The sequence below is a fragment of the Pseudogymnoascus verrucosus genome (genome assembly GCF_001662655.1).
Source record: "Pseudogymnoascus verrucosus strain UAMH 10579 unplaced genomic scaffold scaffold_4, whole genome shotgun sequence".
NCBI lineage: Eukaryota > Fungi > Ascomycota > Leotiomycetes > Thelebolales > Thelebolaceae > Pseudogymnoascus > Pseudogymnoascus verrucosus.
This window is the reverse complement of record NW_017263655.1, coordinates 535,223-551,880: the sequence shown is the minus strand read 5'-3', so window position 1 is coordinate 551,880 and position 16,658 is coordinate 535,223. Positions and strand designations below refer to the sequence as shown.

Here is a 16,658-nt window from a genome sequence, read left to right as displayed (position 1 = left end):
AGGAGGTTCCGGGGGCGGCCGCGTGTGCCGAGGGTCATCGCTATTTCGGTCGATCTATGGAAACTGGACCCCAATCCCCAACTCCAACCCCACACCCCACAATCACGGCAATACTTTCTCCGGTGGGTTAACCATACGTTGGCGTCGGCAGGGTTCAGGGTTACGATTGATATCGCATCGCTATTGATGGAAGTTACTGGTTCCAGATGGCTCGATTGGCCCCGGAGTTCTCTAGTGCAGGACGGGATGGGAGGATGCATGGGAGCAGGCATGCGAGCCATGGAACTATGGCAGTTATGGCAGACAAGACAGGCATGTGAGAGGAATAATCGGAACCTCAGGGTCATAGCTCCTGCGTGTTGTTGCTCATAAGTGCAGAGCTCTCCTTCAATACTATTCTGCCATTGCAAGAGCGCAGCTCTATCAGCTTGATCACAGAATACAGCAACGATGGCGCTCCCTCCCAAAGTTTACCAGGTGAGCTGAGACTCGAAATTCAGGGAATAGCTACTGGAGGACTAGACTGACATTGCAGTTTCTCGTGGGTGTGTTTGTGTCGTTAGGTTCTATCACTTTCGGATATGATTTGGGTGTTGTCGCGGAAGTCAGTAAGTGAAAAAGCTTCTTCACCTTGACCTAGAAGCCCGTTCACTGACTTGTAATAGTTGCCTCCGAAACCTACCAAAGCCGCTTCAAACCTACCGATGCTCAAACGTATGCACTGCCCTCTTCCGCGTACCAATCCTCTCTAACACACCCCTAGCGGTGCAGTCGTCTCGCTGTTTACAGCAGGCGCGTTCTTCGGTGCCATGTTCGCCGCTCCCTCTGCAGACTATGTCGGTCGTCGCTGGACTATCGTCATCGGTAGTGTCGTTTTCATCCTTGGCGGAATTCTCCAAACTGCTGCCCAGAATCTCTCCTTCCTTTGGGCGGGCCGCTTCTTCGCTGGTGTCGGTGTCGGCTTCCTTACCATGATCATCCCTCTATACCAAGCTGAGATTTCGCATCCCTCGATCCGTGGCCGTATCACCGCCCTTCAACAGTTCATGCTGGGAATCGGTGCGTTGATTGCTAGCTGGGTCAGCTACGGAACATTCATTGGCATCAAAAACGAAGGACAGTGGCGTATCCCACTTGGTCTTCAACTCCTTCCAGCCATTTTCCTCGGAGCACTTATCTTCCTATTCCCCGAGTCGCCGAGATGGTTGATTGATAACGACCGTGGCGAGGAAGGTCTCCAGACATTGGCAAGACTCCATGCTAAGGGCGATGTCAACGATGTATGGGTCCGTGCCGAGTTCGATCAGATCCAGGAGAACATCAGCTTCGAACATGAGCACGAAGCCAAGAGTTACGGCGAGCTCTTCCGTAACCGCTCATGCTTCAGGCGTTTGTTGATTGCACTTGCTCTACAAGCAAGTGTTCAGATGACTGGTGTCTCTGCCATCCAGTACTACTCTGTTACAATCTACGGGCAGATCGGAATTTCTCCTGACGCTGCGCTTCGCTACCAGGCTATCAACAGCGTAATCGCCTTGATTGCACAGGCCCTATGCATCCTACTTATTGACCGTTTTGGACGTCGCTGGACGCTGATTTATGGTAACTTGGCAAACATGGTGACGTTCATTGTCGCTACTGCTCTTCTTGGTAAGTTCATCAGCCGGGTATTCAGGCCAGCGCTAACCTAAGCAGCAAACTTCCCTCCCGGAGAGACCACAAATGTCGGAGCCTCATGGGGATTCATTATCGTGACCTGGGTGTACAACTTCTCCTTCTCGGCCACTTGCGGTCCCCTCTCCTGGATCATCCCCGCCGAGATCTTCGACACCCGCACGCGCGCCAAGGGCGTCTCGCTCGCCACCATGATGTCATTTGCCTTCAACACGATGATCGGGCAAGTCACTCCCATTGCAATGACGGCCATCAAGTGGCGCTTTTACCTCGTCTTCGTCGTCTGTAACTTCACAAACGCCCTCTTCTTCTGGGCTATCCTGCCTGAGACCAAGAAGATTCCGCTTGAGGAGATGAATTATCTCTTCACCAATGCACCGATATTCGTCCCTGGCACCGATAAGTCGCAGTACCAGGCCGATTATAACGCCGACTTGGAGTCAAGGGCGAGAGCGTTCGAGGCGAAGGGTGTGGCGGAGGCGGAGCGTGATGAGGCTGCGGAGAAGAAGGCGTAGGCAGCGAGGAGATGGTATTAATTACTATGTAGCTCTGGCCTATGGCGGGTTGGATACGGTCCAAGAGCTGATTCTCAGATGTAACTCTCATATGCCAAGCTTCGAGCGCTATATTTAGTGAATAGAGCAGCCACAGTAGTTATAGGCCAACTACCAAAGACTATGAACGTTTCATATATAGCTTGGGAATGTTCCATTACTAGCATACGTTGGCCTATCTGAAAGTTCTTTATTACTTAAAAGTGAGGTTTTTAGATAAATTGGTGATGCACACCGGAACCTCAACGCCGGATAAACCAAGCGGCCAAATCCGCGTCAATAACTAGACTAAAATCCGGCATCGACCGATCGCTTACCAGCGGCATAATTACTCTGAACTTATAAACGCGATACTGTGTCCCTCACAGTTGAAATTGCATCAACTCGATATTAACTCACGCCTTAGGCGCATTAGAACATACTGTATAAGTGGAACCTGTGCCAAAATGTCAACCCCACAAGATCTTTCGATGGGCCTGCCTATCATCGACCTCGACATCTTCCTCAACGGGTCACAGGACGCAGCCGACGTACAAGCAGAATGCAAGAAAGCCGCACAGGCTCTGATAACTTATGGCGCGCTTCTGCTGCACGATTCGCGCGTGTCCGAGGAAGATAACATCACCTTCTTAGACCTGCTAGAGGACTACTTCGCACAGCCCGAGGCCGAGCTCAAGAAAGACGAACGGCCGGAGCTAGGTTACCAGATTGGCGTCACGCTTGAGAACACCGAAAAGCCAAAGTGTGCGGTGGACGAACCATGCTTGCGTATCATCGAGAAGCTAGACCCTGCTGAACGGCCGCTTGACATTACAGGGCATTCGCCCGATCCCAAGTGTCGTTTCTTCTGGAGGATGTCTGCTGGCCCACCGCCGTATGAGACGAAGTTTCCAGCCCTAAATGCAGATAATATCGTACCTGAGGCACCGCACATTCGAGAGCAATGGCCTCAGGTGATGGATAAGTGGGGGTCGTCTATGAAGAACGCGTAGGTCACGTCCCATCGTACGCAAGAACTCGGTCACTAAGTCTCTCACTTTATAGAGTCGAAGGGCTTTCTGAAATGACTGCTGTTGGTCTGGGGCTACCAGCATCAACATTTAAGGAGGAAGGCACATATGGGTGAGTTTTAGACATCCTTTTCCCGCTCAAGCAAGTTATGATCCCTCTAACCATCTTGAAGACCGCATCTCCTCGCCCCAACAGCATCTGATCTATCCAAGTACGGTAGCAAAGACACCATCCTTGCTGGCTTCCACACGGACCTTAACTTCCTTACTATCCACGGCCGCTCCCGCTACCCGGGCCTGCACATCTGGGCACGCAACACCGGCAAGCGCATCCCCGTGAAGATCCCTCCTGGAAACTATCTGCTCGTGCAGGCTGGCAAGCAGTTAGAGCACATCACCGGCGGGCTGATTAAGGCGGGGTTCCACGAGGTGGTTGTGAATGCGCAGACGATAGACGTCATCGAGCGTCGCAAGGTAGAGGTTCCAGAGCGGCCGCTCGTGCGCATCTCGTCGACATTCTTTTGGCATCTGAACTCCGACTTTGACCTGGCTCCGATCCCTAGCTTAGCGGAGGAGTCGAAGAAGGCGCGGGCAGAACAGTTCAATTTGGGGAAGGATGAGGGCGAGGAGGTTGTGTATCCGGCTATGAAGGTTGGGCAGCAAGTGCAAAAGTAAGTGATGGTCATGAATGCCTTGGTAGGGGAGAATTTACTAACTGAATTATCTTATAGGGAGTTACAGCATATTGAGCTGATGGTATGAGCTAATATGCTGATTTGAGGGGTGTTATCTAAATGAGATATATTTAGCAGAACACAGCTACTATTTTGATAACCAATGACAGATATGACGTTTAGTTTTCGAACTCGAATAGATGTAGATGCTAGTGAGTGATAATATATTTATATTTTAGAGTATAAAAATTCGCTGTCGCTACTAGCTATTTGCATTATATCGCTAAAGCGACTAACATCTTCTGCTGTTGTTGCAAAGCTTGTAACAAAGCGGCAAAGCTGCTCATCATCTGTCATTTTAAGGTCTGACGGGGCAGGCCATTCATAGAACTCCACGCCCCTGGCCCTTATGTTGGCGATAGTTTTCTTATTAAGAACCACAAAGACTTCGTTAGACTGTGGTCTTGATAGTAGTCGAGAAGAATGCAATCCAGAAAAGATGTTAGCAAGTTCCGTTGCCATTCCATTGGCTTGCCGAGCGAGATCGAGCCATAATCCATCTGCAAAGTATGCTTGAAACTGGGCAGAGATGAAACGCGACTTTGAAAAACACTGAGCCGCACGCTTGCGGACAAACGGAAACCCAGAGGCCTTTTTAGGGTCAAAAAGCACAACTGCCTCCGCACACCAGCAGCCATTCTTAGTGGCACCGAACGATAGCATGTCGACACCGCGCTTCCAAGTCATCTCTGCTGGCGTACAGCCTAGGGATACAAGAGCATTGGCAAATCGTGCGCCGTCCATGTGAAGTGGAATGTTGAAGTCCTTCGCCACAGCTGAAATAGCGTCGATCTCTGCGAGAGAGTACACTGTGCCGGCTTCGGTCGCCTGTGTCAGGGAAATGGTGCTTGGACAACCACGGCGAACATCATTCTCAGCTGATCGCTCGACTATCCGGCGCAAGAGCCTAGAATCCATCTTCCCATCTGGGCCATCGACAGTCGCTATGCGCAGCTGGCCAGAGAGGTATTCAGGTGCACCACACTCATCGGCGATAATGTGCGCCTCGCGGTGTGCGAAGACCACACCGCCAGGCTTGGATTCCAAGGTCAGCGCCAGGCAGTTGGACGCAGTGCCTGTTGCAACGAAGAAGACGGCAACTTCGCACTCGAATATCTCGTTGAAGAGCCGCTCAAGCTCGCTGTCAAGACCAGATGTGCCATATGCCGGGGCATATCCGCCACCCTCTTGGGCAAGTCTCGCTGAGATGGCTGGGTGCACGCCGGCCCAGTTGTCTGACGCGAAATACATTGTAAATGTGATTGCAGATTGGCTGTTAATTCCTGATCTGAACCGAACTATCAAGGTATTAGAATGGCTATGGCCTTGTGGAATGGGACACAAAATACACGTTGCGTATTGCATTTGCACCCAGGGTCGTACTTACAACTCTTGTAGCTCGTCAATAATATGGGCTCATAATAACTCTTTGGGGTTTAGGTCTTCTATAGCTTAAGATAAGGTATGTACGTATGGTTTAGTGTTCAAGCACGTAAAACCTTTATCGCTTTCTGATTTTAGCACCTTCCACTCGGGAGCAAGCGAGGCAAGGTTACCAAAAAACGCGGAGATTACTTATATACAATAAACAACTCGACCCTCTGAAATCGGCACTCCGATGCGTTTAAGTAGTGGTTGAAGAGAGTGGGTGCGTACTCCGTAAAGTAGATCGAGTAGAGATGAGGTATGTGTAGCGCTGGGTCCTATCAAGGATTAACAAAGGTTCTTCTTAGTAAACGTCTCAAATATTACGTTATACGTCTAGAACTTCTCAACGTATTTCGGTTATACAAGGCATAAGGAAACGTTGGACGAAGTTTTCCAGTCCACGTGGTAAAGCTAGAGAGATTCCGCCCAAAACGGGAACGTAGGCGCATTGGGGCGACCCTAGCAAAAAATGGCAATAGTAGAATAACGATTAGAAGGGAATGTGAGTGCTGGAGAAGATTGCGACATGAAGGGCCATAATCATCTCGGCATTCTTAAACTTTGTTTACCCTTGTTACTTCAAGCTTTAAAGCACGGTGAGCTAAGCATCCTTGCCCCTATTTGTGATTGTGACTACCTCGATTAAGCTGGTAAGCATTGTGTTGACAGGGGCGGAGCTTCTTTTTCGCGGGTTCGATTTTCCGAGCCGACGCATTGTGCGTTGTCCAATTAGGTCTTCAAGGGATGGGCTCGCACATGCACACAATTCCTTCAACTCGGATCTGTAGCATAATTTCTGGAGGTTGCTATAGAAATCTGATTGTTGAGATTTATGAATTTCTAGAACCACCGAGAACCGTCCGCCGACAGGAGCCGCCAAGTACCTGAACGTTGGGTGTCCACTTGGTGTAACGGGTCGGTAGTCTTGTCCCACAATGGCAGAACCGAACCAGGTTCCAAAGATCTGGGAGGCTGCCATTCGTCGATACGAAGATGTCACGAATAAAAAGCTAGATGGCCCCTCTATTAGAAGCTTGACAACTGTGACCGAGCTACGAGACGCTATAGAAGACCAAAACAAGGTATTCGCTGACTTTAGACAAAAACGCCATGGCTTGTACGCCGCCTTATCAGCAGCCATGGGCCCGATCGAACTGGTGGGTGCTGCTGCAGGTGAAGCTGCCTCAATGGCGTTTCCACCTAGCATTTTTGTGTTTGCAGCCGTCCAGTACCTGATAGGGGCAGCGAAAGGAGTCTCGGAAAAGTACGATGCGATCGTGGAAGTTCTGGAGACTTTGAAGGTGAAACATCTATTTCTCTATAATTTTCATAAGCCAACAGCCGACCACTAATACAACCGATGCAGGACTTTACAGTCCGCCTTGAGACTTATGCACACCATTTAATGTCTCGAGGGCTCGGGGGTAAAATGGCCGAAATCTTGGCTGTCATATTAGAGATCCTCGCGATATCACAAAAGGAGATGAAGCGTGGGAGACTCGTCTCTTTCGGCAAGAGCCTTATCGGGGCAACGGATGAAGGCAAAGAGGCCATGCAAAAACTAAGCAAGCTGTTTGATAGCGAGAAAGCCATTGTTGGCGCTGAGACGCTATCTGAAGTGAAGGGCATAGCGATCGCGGTGGACAAGCTCCACATTGACGTATCTAATTTAGCCAATTCACAATCTACGCATGCAGCACAGGATCAAAACCCCCTACGAAAGATCAGGGATATACTTGACCCGTCTGGCCGCCCTGATGAAATGTATCACACTTTTAAGCGCAATCGAGTTTCCGAAACTGGAGCCTGGATTAGAGACGAACCCAACTTCAAAGCATGGATAGGAGGTGAAAAGCCGATCCTCTGGATATCAGGCAACCCAGGAGCAGGAAAGTCATACATTGCAACTAATGTCATTACGGATCTTGTTGCTGCATACCCAAAGAGACATGAAGACACATCCACCGTCTCGATCGGGTACTTCTTCTTTAAAGACGACAATCCTCGCACGCGGTCCTTTCACCAAGGCCTACGAGACATTGCTTATATGATTAGCCAGGGTGATCAGGCGTATGCGAGGCATATCCTAGCGACTTGTGACACGCCCGAAGATGTTTCAAGTCTATATAAAGTATGGCAAAGGCTATTTATTTCCTTCTTTAAGGATAATGACACTACGCAGCCTCCAAGAAGAAAAATATTCATCGTTCTTGATGGGCTCGACGAGGCTTTTCAGGAAGAACGCGCTGAATTCCTCGAACTGGCTAAAGATATTGGCCAATCCAGTCAGATACAACTAGTTATGTTTGGGCGCCTGCAAGTGATGGACGATATAGAGCAATATTTAGACATGCCGGATGTGCCAACAATACATGTTACTGCGGAAACTAACTCGCAGGATATTAGGCGGTACATACGGAGCACTATCTCTAAAGCTGTGTATCTGAGGAAATCTTCGAAGGTGCTATTAAATGAAATCATTACTCAACTCTCAAAGAAAGCTCAAGGCATGGTAAGAGGTTTCATTTTACTTTGCTGAAACTGGACGTTTGGCTAACTTAATGACATTGATAGTTCACCTGGGTGAATTTAATATTCACCGACATCTTGAAAATGCGTGGGGAGGGAGTTATACGCAAAGCTCTTCAAGAAGCCCCCCGTGGACTATACAAAATGATCCGGCACGTACTCGAAGGATACTCAATCTCTCTTAGAGAATCCCCTGATGTGTTGCATGACTTTAACGAGATCCTCATATGGGTGGCCGTCGCAGCTCGACCGTTGAAGCTAGCGGAGATCAACAGCGTGCTGAAATGGAGATCTGACAGCGGAGAGGGCATGATTGGGCTTGAGAGGTCCCTTCGCACCCAATTTGCATCATTCTTCACACTAATAAGACAGGATGGACTTAGTACAGCTGATCTCCAGAAACTTCAGCACGGCGCGGAGACTTCGAGCATAGACGAGGACGGAAAATTATGTTCTCAAAGCGCTTCCGAGGACGAATACTGGGATGAACCCGCGGATGAATCAGACTCTGACCCACTTACAACGGAGGTTACGTTTAGCCACGCCTCATTTGGTGATTTTTTCCATGATGAAAACGAAGGCCCAGTCTCAGGCGGGCAGAATACCTTGCCAGCTGGAGTTGATATCAGAAATGCGAGGGTTCGGGTTTTCTGTGCGTGTTTAGATATCATGTCTTGCGAGCCAGGCAGCCCTAAAGAACCAGTAGCATTGGAGTTGAGGTCATATGTGGCCTCAGTTTGGCTGGAATTGCTCCGAAAAATTGATATTACTAAAACGAGCGAAGAGGAGAAGAAGGCCATTGCCCATGGCCTAATGTCTGTGTTGACAAGGAGCCCAGGCCTTGCGGATGTAAATTGGAACACCCAACTCACCAGCCGCGACAGCCTTGACCTCCTTAAGCTCTGGCTTGAGAGTTCACCGGTCCCGGAAATAAAGGAATGGTACAGCCTCGCAACCGCCGAAAATGACGCTGATCTTATTAGCAATGTCATTCGTCGGATTGGCAAACGGTGGCTTGCTACAAGTAGTGGAGACTGGCTGTTAGATGCTAGGGCAGTGGCGGGTTTTATGGCCTTTCGGAGCGGCGAAGAGCCAAAACCAGGTTTAGTCTCTGATGAAACTATTTTGAAATGTGCAAATTGGCTTTCGCTAGATCAGGATGCCCTTTGGCACCTTCGATTAGGTGCTACGCTTCGAGACCTTGGACATTATACCCAAGCATTGGAGCATTTGGAAACGTCGACTTCACTCGCTCCAAAAGAAGAGCAGTGGCCTATCCGACATAGCAAATCGTGGCTGTACATGGAGATGTGCAAGTATAATACAGCAGTGGAGCTTGATGTTGAGATGTACCAAGAGCTTGAAGCATTGCACAAGGAACAGGATGCGAATGAGTCCAAGAAATGGGATATCGATCTACACAAAGTCTGTCATCGCCTTGCGATTTGCTACCGAGAGCTCAAAAACGAGGATCAGGAGATTGCGTACCTTGAAAAGGCCACGTCTTATGACATGCGGTGCTACCTCTGCCTGAGAAAATTGATTACGCTACTCTGGTTTCGTCAAAACTTCGACAAAATTACAGCCACACTAACTAGAATGGACGTGCAGCTCCCCGATAAAGAGTACACAGGCTTGATAGAGGCCCTTCTAACTGGTATATGGACCCAGGACGAAGAGGACTTCAAATACATCGCGGTGGCGGCCCTCTATTCCCAGAAGTTAGAGTGGCTTCTAACAGCCTATAATACCGCCATACAAACCGCGAAAAAGGAGCACAGAACTGTTGTCGCTGTGAGTTTGGAGCTTAGCATAGCTGTCATATATGACAAAGGTATAAATCGGCACGACGAAGGCGCCGAGATCTATAAGCGCATTCTCGACATATATGGGGATACTCGCATCGACTTGATGCTGGTGCGGTCTTTGGTGAATGCGAAATGTTATCTTGGCTCTTACCTAATTTGGAAGGCCATTGAGGACGACGGGCCTCTCTCAGAGGCGGGTCAAGAATATGGACGCCAGCTCGAAGATCTAGTCCAGCGAAAACTACGTCTGGTGGTCGACGATAATGTTCCTAGTTATGCGGACCGCGAGCTTGACATGGACCTTTATGAGAAAAACCTTATAAAAAGCTCCGTGGCATTCATGGGCCACAGTATCTGCTACTTGTACCTAGGGAACTACTACAAGCTAGTAGGTCGGATGGATGATGCCATGACTCAATATGCAGAGGTAGTCAAAGGTTGTCTAGAAATACTTGACAATGATGACGCTGCCGATGATTTTGTTGCGTTTTCAGTTCTTTTCCAAGTGGTAGCGTCAGCTATTGGACCGGAGGAGGCTGTTGACATATTCTATCTGTCATGGGCTAATAGAGTGATGCTCGCTCAGTTATGGGCGAAGCGGACGGACATAATAACTACGGAGCATGAGGGAAGCAAGAGCACGATTCAAATTCGGCTAGCCCCCAGTAACAACATGTCGAGGGCGGAGAGCGAAAAGGACGAGAAAAAGATCGAGGAGACATCAATCTCCCCCCAGACACTATCTTGGACTGTTGAGGAAGTCGAATGTCTCGGGTGCTGGAACGATTTTAAGCCGGGACAGTGGGAAAAGCATTATGTATGCTACCACTGCATGTATGGGTTCTGCATAGATTGCTACACTAAACTGCGCAACAATACGTACGAAGGTCCTGTCTGCTCACCGCGACATGATTGGTATGAGGTTCCAGCACCATCGGAAGAGCTAATGAAGAATTGGCAAGTGGGGAAGCTATTCTGTAAGTTATTGCTTGTGCTAAATGCCTCCTTTTTTAAGTTTGTTTTACGTTGTCGTGGGATACGTCTTTTCTTTGCAGTGGCTTTAGAAATGACGCCCCCAAATCACTCATAGGAGAACAATTACTAATATATGTGACAGTGCGGGGTGAATGGGTGGATATGGATGTTTGGAAGGATAGCCTACGGAAAAGGTTCTTAGAGAAATGAACAAAGAGAAGATAGAATAAATAGACAATATTGATTTTCTTCTAGTCCAAACCTGCACCATTCTTACATTCTTACATTCGCTAATAACACGTTAACCCCTTTCCCATCAATTCCCATTTCACCCTGCAAGCATATCTAGTCTGGTCGATCTTCAGACGTGCAAAGGGTTCATCTCCGAGTCCCCTTCCTCGCCCGAGCTGCCATATGCCGTCTTATCTGACACCTTCGACTTGGCAGAACCACCAAACCCATCCATCACAGCTCCAGGATGGAATACCAATAACAACATCACCGCAATCACAATCAGTATCCCCTCAAACACCAAAAACGTGTTCTCGTCCTTCATAAGCTTTCCATCGTAACCACCGGCCATCTCGGCGACTCTGTAAATCGAACGGATAAGAATCAATAATGTTGCCGAGCCCAACGACCACAGGTACGCTGTCCACTTCTTCGACTGCGCCAGCGAGGCATTTTGGAAATCGTTGCTGACTTTGTGCGATGCGTGGGTGCGCCACAGGAACTCGAGAAAGAGAAATCCGAAGATAGCAATAGTCGCGACCTGGAATGACAGGCCGCCGAGCATGATATTAATGCCCTGCTGCCGTCCAACATCATCGTTTGCAGTGGACGTGAGAGCTCCACCCGCACCTTGGAGGGCAAGAGAGATGACATCGCATGTTAGGAATATAGGTGTGTACCATGCCGGTCGTAGCCTGGACATTTCTGGTCCACAGATAACCACGATGCGGCCCAAGCAAATATAGATGGCGGCGCAGAACAAGACAGGAGCACATGTGAGAACCACAATCTGTAGGAGATAGTAGTTATCTAGGAACGGGTTTCCGTGGGCGAGGATGCGGCCCACATAGCCTGCGAGCTCTAGAGCGAGGCCGATTAGGATGGATACCGTGTAGGTCCAAGTTTTGTAGCGCCAGCCGGCAATTATGTGGCCGATGGTGAGGAGGCCGAAGAGGGCTAGCGGGACGACTGCCATAGCGAGGTTAGGCTGATATCTGAAGATCGAGCTGGAGAGCGGGCAGGTGTCGAAAGTGCAGAGAGAAGGGTCCATGGGTTGGTTGGGGAACCTGTCGGATTCGGGGAAGTCAGAAGCCATTATGGTGGCTTATTTGGCTGCTGAGTTTCGAAAGGAGTATTGGGAAGGACGTTGCCTATATGTACCCGAATATATTGAGTGAGAGAAATGGAGTGCTGCTTTCAAACTGACAAGAGAATGACTTGAGATGAGTGTTGAAATTAAAGCCTACCTCCATCGTTCCCTCTCGGGTTCTTGTACTTTGGCAGCTACAGCACGCTCCATTACCATATGGCGCTAATATCTCACTCTAAAATAACAAAACGCGGCAATTCCACTCACAGCCAATGGAAATAAAATAAACATTGCATGCCATCACATTGTGGAGAGAAATGGCCAGCCACGGTGCGTATTGAGGCGATTGCGTCGCAATCGCCAACACTGCCCGGGTCCGTGGCGGGCCCGAAAGGAACGTCAACAACTCATTTGGGAAAGACACGATAGGGGGCCAAGCTTCAATGGCCTTAGCCAGTGGAAAGCGCAACTACACCGTTGGTAGATAGGCGGCTGGTTTTTAGGGGGGTGTTGGGGAATTGATGGTAGTAGGGCTGAAACAGGGAGTCGTGAATTACGGCCTTAAAAAATGTGGGGGGCGGTTATCAAAGCAGAGCTTGGCGCAACCGTAACATTCCCGTTTGGGTTAACTGTAAGAAATTAGTGTTACGGCCGCGCAACTTTGATTTATGGCTGAGCTTATAGAACGGATCTTTAAGTGTATTTGCGTATCTGCGAGTCTCATGGTAACTTGCCCAAAGGGCTATTTTGCGCCAACGCAACGAAATTCCCAGGGGGGATGGTACTGTTAATTAAGGCTGGAATGTCTACCACCCCACTACTTATGTATTATTAGAAATAAACTACGCCGCCAACATGCGAGCCGAAGAGGATGCAGAGGCTAGACGTGGTATAAGGTCGCCGACATCACCCACGAAGAAACCTGTCGTAAGCCTATCAAACCCTATTAGCCGCAAATATACGAGGCATACGGCCGTATAACCCTTCGGCCGGAGCACGACTCGCAGGATATTCCGTTAAAGTACGAAGCATATATCAAATAACAAAATTGACAGTCCTTCAATTGAGCTGGGCTTTAGTTCGAAGCTTCACAGGTGTTATTGTTGTACGTAAATGCGGGGACTTGTGAAAAGTTTGTGCATTCTCCCATCTGGCAGGAGCGATGTTGCTCTGTGTGGTCGCTCTTTCTACGGTTACCCGACTCTAATTGGAAGCAACGACCGGATAAGAATAGAAAGAGCAACCCATTAACAAAGGAAGTAGCGACCGTCTTCAAGTGGAAGGCACGGCTGGCTAGCCGACTCCGAAGGGAAAGAACGACCAACTCTAGAGGGGAGGGACGACCGGACAAGAATGGAAAGAGCGACCCGTCGATCAAACCGCGGACTCCGGACGGAAGGAACGACCGGTAAGTAATGGAAGGTTGCAGGCTACCGCAGAATTAGATTAAACTTGAGCCCTTGAAACTCCTGAGCTCAATAACCAGAATAATCAAGGGTTCCTCTGAGGTGGCGGCTACACGATAATAATGGACGGATTATAATTAGTTCTTCCCCGAATTTTAGCACGCGGGATTCAATGACGTGTCTTTGGCGTTATAGACCCACATTCTGCCAGGGACCGCCTTGGCAAAAGCTTGTTTTTTGATTGATCGTCATACCTCGTGAGCACCCCGTCTTCAAAATCAAGGGTTTTAAGGGAATCCCATATTTTAATTTCGATATATATCTTACAAGTCATGACATTCGCACAAAATTTGCAAGCCATTGTTTCGTTCTTCCTCCAATTATTTGTTATATTCCCATATAACGCCCTCACTACTCCACGACACGGCCCATTGCGTCCGCCCAAGAGAATCGGCGCGAAACCTACTCACACGAACAAGACTAACCGAAGTAGCTCGACTATGGTTTCTGATGGCTTGCACAAGCTATGCACAGGCAAGGAGAGCGTATCTGCACTTCTTGCAGAGAACCCAACCCTTGCGCCTGGGGACGCATGGCAGCAACTGTATGGTAGTTATGTGCCATCGTCAAAGAGTGCAGCAAGGTCAGATGGAGACAGCGAGGAGCATAGCATTAGCGCTGAAGAGCTACAGCGGGCCGCAGAATGCGGAAACTGGGGTCCCTCACAACCAAGTGAGCTATTCTTAAAGGTACGCACGTTCTCTCTTTCAAGGCGATAATCTAATCAAGGTAAAGATCTATCACGATGCATTAGGTCCTGTGGATCAGGATATCACTGCAGCTATGGTTAGCCCTTCGTTGATGGGTAGCTGTGGCGTCGTACCATTGACGATAATATCTGTGTATGTTTTTCCCCAGACTGCTTGAACTGCAATTAACGGACGCAGCGTGCCAGATATTATGCGTCACATGAGCAACATGATTGTTCGCGCAGAAAAGGAAGTGTATTTAGCCACCAACTACTGGCAGAACTCTGTTGCATCTTCGTACATTACCAATGCGATGAAAGAGCTGTCGGCGAGAGCTGGCAGGCGTGGAGAAAGGATTGTCATGAAGATTATCTATGACAGAGGCAGCCCGAAGCAGCTATTTGAACCACATTACATTGTTTCTGAAAAGGAATACCTAGGTAAAGCGAGCTCGGTCTTTTCATTAACCAAGCTGATAAATTATAGGCGACGCTGTGAACATCCCAAAGCCGGAGGAGATTCCTAACATTGATCTTCAAGTTATGAACTACCACAAGCCAATGTTAGGCACGTATCACTGCAAGTATATGGTAGTTGATCGCAAGTATGCTGTTTTGCAGAGCAACAACATCCAGGATAACGATAATATGGAGATGATGATTCAACTGGAAGGTCCAATCGTCGACTCGCTATACGACATGGCTCTCATCTCCTGGCACAAAGCGCTGGAACCTCCATTGCCAAGTTACAATTCTCCAGCTGTTCAAGGTGGAATCGGCTCTTTCGGGGAAGCGAGCCACCATGAGATGTTTTATCAAGCTGGCATTCAAGCAAATGCCATTTCAGAGGCTGAGGCTAACACTTCTAGCCAGCTAGAAGCAGCCGACAGAAGAAGAATCCACTCTACGAACTTGATCCCAGGAGAAAACGACGGGGTACTCGAGGGCGAACGGTTAGCCAACGTTTCTAATGATGCTTCTTACAACCTTTCGCCAGCACGAAATGTTATTGAGCATGCAGTTAACGCCCCGCATTTGTCTCCACTTGACGACGTTAATATCAAGGGCGCTCCCTCTGGATTAAACAACGAACAAGAAAGGTTCGGCAAGGATGCAATAACCAACTCTTACTTACGTTCTGGATCCTCTTCTCTCCCAAGCTCCATTATCAGCCAGCCTCCACAAGGCAGGCCTCTCCCCGAGCATTTGTCAACTGACCCTCACTACGATATTGATATTGCTGGTGAGGTAGCCCGTGTGCAGCAATCAGTATCCCCAAATGATAACTTGACTCGCTTGGAGGCTACAGCCGCCCACTTGAACCACACCAAGAACAAGGACTTCCCTCCTTCAATTAAGGAAATTCCCGCTGGTGATGAGTTTACGCCTTACATACCTCATGCAGTGTATGAGCCATTCCCAATCGCAATGGTCAACAGGCCGCCATACGGAACCCCCAATAACAACGACGTATTTACGCCACAGAATGAGGCGTGGTTGGCAGGATTACGATACGCGAAAAAGAACGTGTACATTCAAAGCCCGACTCTAAACGCAGAGCCTATTCTCAAGGAGATATTAAACGCATGCGAGCGAGGCGTTGATGTTTTCGCATTCATTTGCATTGGTTATAATGATGCTGTAAGATCTCCCAGATCGGACGAATCTCTATCACAACTATATACTGACTAATACAGGGTGAACTTCTCCCGATGCAAGGGGGTACCAATGAGATGATCTCACACGCATTGCACCAATCGCTCTCGCCAGAGGGGTTAAAGCATCTGCATTATCACTTCTATGTTGGCGCCGACCAGACGCGGCCAATTCTTGCCAAGGCCAAGAAGCGGAGCTGTCACGTCAAGCTGATGATCATCGACGAGGAGATAGGGATTCAAGGAAATGGAAACCAGGACTCGCAGAGTTGGTATCACAGCCAAGAAATCAATGTCATGCTCCAGAGTAAAGAAGTCTGTGGCAACTGGATTGATGGGCTGAGGAGGTGTCAGAGGACAGGGATATATGGAAAGGTTGACGAAGACGGTGTGTGGAGAGATGCGGAGGGTAAAGAGGTTGAAGGCGCGATCGGCACCGATCCAGGCAAGTTCAGCTGGTTCAAAGGGATTGCAGGGGCGGTTCGCAGGGTGAGGGGTGCTGGGGATTTTTGAATAAACAGACAAGCGATAGGTGGCAGATGAGATACGATACCTCGTTATTTTGGTGTGTCATTTCTGGAAGGGTTGGCGTTGGATCTTGGCATGAAATCTATACATTTTCTTCTTTTCACATGCATATATTGATCCAAGGAAGGACATCCTTGCCGTAGTATTTTGTCCAAGCACGGAAGAAATTCATATAGATAGCCAATGCAACCAACACAACGCGTGGTGGCCGTTTCGCATCCGAAGCAACTCATTGGTGCCGCCACGCAACGGCTCATTAATTCGGCGCGTTCGGGCGCGACCGAGAAA

At 48.8% G+C, this 16,658-nt stretch overlaps 6 protein-coding genes across 6 annotated transcripts; 4 read left to right on the top strand and 2 right to left on the bottom strand.

Annotated features, from left to right (window-relative positions):
- The first annotated feature begins 88 nt into the window (after positions 1 to 88).
- On the top strand, positions 89 to 2,392 carry VE01_01552 (uncharacterized protein). Its single transcript, XM_018271071.2, has 5 exons — positions 89 to 477; positions 536 to 608; positions 666 to 714; positions 764 to 1,650; positions 1,696 to 2,392. Exons 1-5 carry the CDS (start codon positions 451 to 453, stop codon positions 2,187 to 2,189), a joined length of 1,530 nt encoding a protein of 509 aa, XP_018134242.1. The 5' UTR covers positions 89 to 450; the 3' UTR covers positions 2,190 to 2,392.
- A 163-nt stretch (positions 2,393 to 2,555) lies between these two features.
- Positions 2,556 to 4,133, top strand: VE01_01551 (uncharacterized protein). Its single transcript, XM_018271070.2, has 4 exons — positions 2,556 to 3,216; positions 3,273 to 3,350; positions 3,412 to 3,909; positions 3,970 to 4,133. The coding sequence occupies exons 1-4, from the start codon at positions 2,675 to 2,677 to the stop codon at positions 3,998 to 4,000; spliced, it is 1,149 nt and encodes a 382-aa protein (XP_018134241.1). The 5' UTR covers positions 2,556 to 2,674; the 3' UTR covers positions 4,001 to 4,133.
- Positions 4,127 to 6,004, bottom strand: VE01_01550 (uncharacterized protein). Its single transcript, XM_018271069.2, has 3 exons — positions 5,725 to 6,004; positions 5,360 to 5,675; positions 4,127 to 5,270 (listed from the first exon to the last, which is right to left on the bottom strand). Exon 3 carries the CDS (start codon positions 5,221 to 5,223, stop codon positions 4,141 to 4,143), a length of 1,083 nt encoding a protein of 360 aa, XP_018134240.1. The 5' UTR covers positions 5,224 to 5,270; positions 5,360 to 5,675; positions 5,725 to 6,004; the 3' UTR covers positions 4,127 to 4,140.
- On the top strand, positions 5,960 to 10,948 carry VE01_01549 (uncharacterized protein). The gene is made up of 4 exons (XM_059463371.1): positions 5,960 to 6,701; positions 6,767 to 7,912; positions 7,975 to 10,714; positions 10,855 to 10,948. Exons 1-4 carry the CDS (start codon positions 6,336 to 6,338, stop codon positions 10,920 to 10,922), a joined length of 4,320 nt encoding a protein of 1,439 aa, XP_059320026.1. The 5' UTR covers positions 5,960 to 6,335; the 3' UTR covers positions 10,923 to 10,948.
- A 29-nt stretch (positions 10,949 to 10,977) lies between these two features.
- Positions 10,978 to 12,321, bottom strand: VE01_01548 (uncharacterized protein). Its single transcript, XM_018271067.2, has 2 exons — positions 12,191 to 12,321; positions 10,978 to 12,094 (listed from the first exon to the last, which is right to left on the bottom strand). The coding sequence occupies exon 2, from the start codon at positions 12,037 to 12,039 to the stop codon at positions 11,074 to 11,076; it is 966 nt and encodes a 321-aa protein (XP_018134069.1). The 5' UTR covers positions 12,040 to 12,094; positions 12,191 to 12,321; the 3' UTR covers positions 10,978 to 11,073.
- Positions 12,322 to 13,729: 1,408 nt separating this feature from the next.
- VE01_01547 (uncharacterized protein) lies at positions 13,730 to 16,546 on the top strand. The gene is made up of 5 exons (XM_018271066.2): positions 13,730 to 14,188; positions 14,235 to 14,341; positions 14,387 to 14,628; positions 14,675 to 15,828; positions 15,885 to 16,546. The coding sequence occupies exons 1-5, from the start codon at positions 13,772 to 13,774 to the stop codon at positions 16,353 to 16,355; spliced, it is 2,391 nt and encodes a 796-aa protein (XP_018134070.2). The 5' UTR covers positions 13,730 to 13,771; the 3' UTR covers positions 16,356 to 16,546.
- Positions 16,547 to 16,658: the final 112 nt, after the last annotated feature.

Bases quoted from the DNA above. Each gene is read 5' to 3' on its own strand.
- VE01_01547 (XM_018271066.2), top strand. From the start codon at position 13,772: ATGACATTCGCACAAAATTTGCAAGCCATTGTTTCGTTCTTCCTCCAA. The intron at 14,189-14,234 runs GTACGCACGTTC...ATCAAGGTAAAG, and splicing joins CAAGTGAGCTATTCTTAAAG to ATCTATCACGATGCATTAGG. The intron at 14,342-14,386 runs GTATGTTTTTCC...TAACGGACGCAG, and splicing joins CCATTGACGATAATATCTGT to CGTGCCAGATATTATGCGTC.
- VE01_01548 (XM_018271067.2), bottom strand. From the start codon at position 12,039: ATGGCTTCTGACTTCCCCGAATCCGACAGGTTCCCCAACCAACCCATG.
- VE01_01549 (XM_059463371.1), top strand. From the start codon at position 6,336: ATGGCAGAACCGAACCAGGTTCCAAAGATCTGGGAGGCTGCCATTCGT. The intron at 6,702-6,766 runs GTGAAACATCTA...CAACCGATGCAG, and splicing joins AAGTTCTGGAGACTTTGAAG to GACTTTACAGTCCGCCTTGA. The intron at 10,715-10,854 runs GTAAGTTATTGC...TATATGTGACAG, and splicing joins GCAAGTGGGGAAGCTATTCT to TGCGGGGTGAATGGGTGGAT.
- VE01_01551 (XM_018271070.2), top strand. From the start codon at position 2,675: ATGTCAACCCCACAAGATCTTTCGATGGGCCTGCCTATCATCGACCTC. The intron at 3,351-3,411 runs GTGAGTTTTAGA...ACCATCTTGAAG, and splicing joins AAGGAGGAAGGCACATATGG to ACCGCATCTCCTCGCCCCAA. The intron at 3,910-3,969 runs GTAAGTGATGGT...ATTATCTTATAG, and splicing joins GTTGGGCAGCAAGTGCAAAA to GGAGTTACAGCATATTGAGC.
- VE01_01550 (XM_018271069.2), bottom strand. From the start codon at position 5,223: ATGTATTTCGCGTCAGACAACTGGGCCGGCGTGCACCCAGCCATCTCA.
- VE01_01552 (XM_018271071.2), top strand. From the start codon at position 451: ATGGCGCTCCCTCCCAAAGTTTACCAG. The intron at 609-665 runs GTAAGTGAAAAA...GACTTGTAATAG, and splicing joins GGGTGTTGTCGCGGAAGTCA to TTGCCTCCGAAACCTACCAA. The intron at 715-763 runs GTATGCACTGCC...ACACACCCCTAG, and splicing joins AAACCTACCGATGCTCAAAC to CGGTGCAGTCGTCTCGCTGT.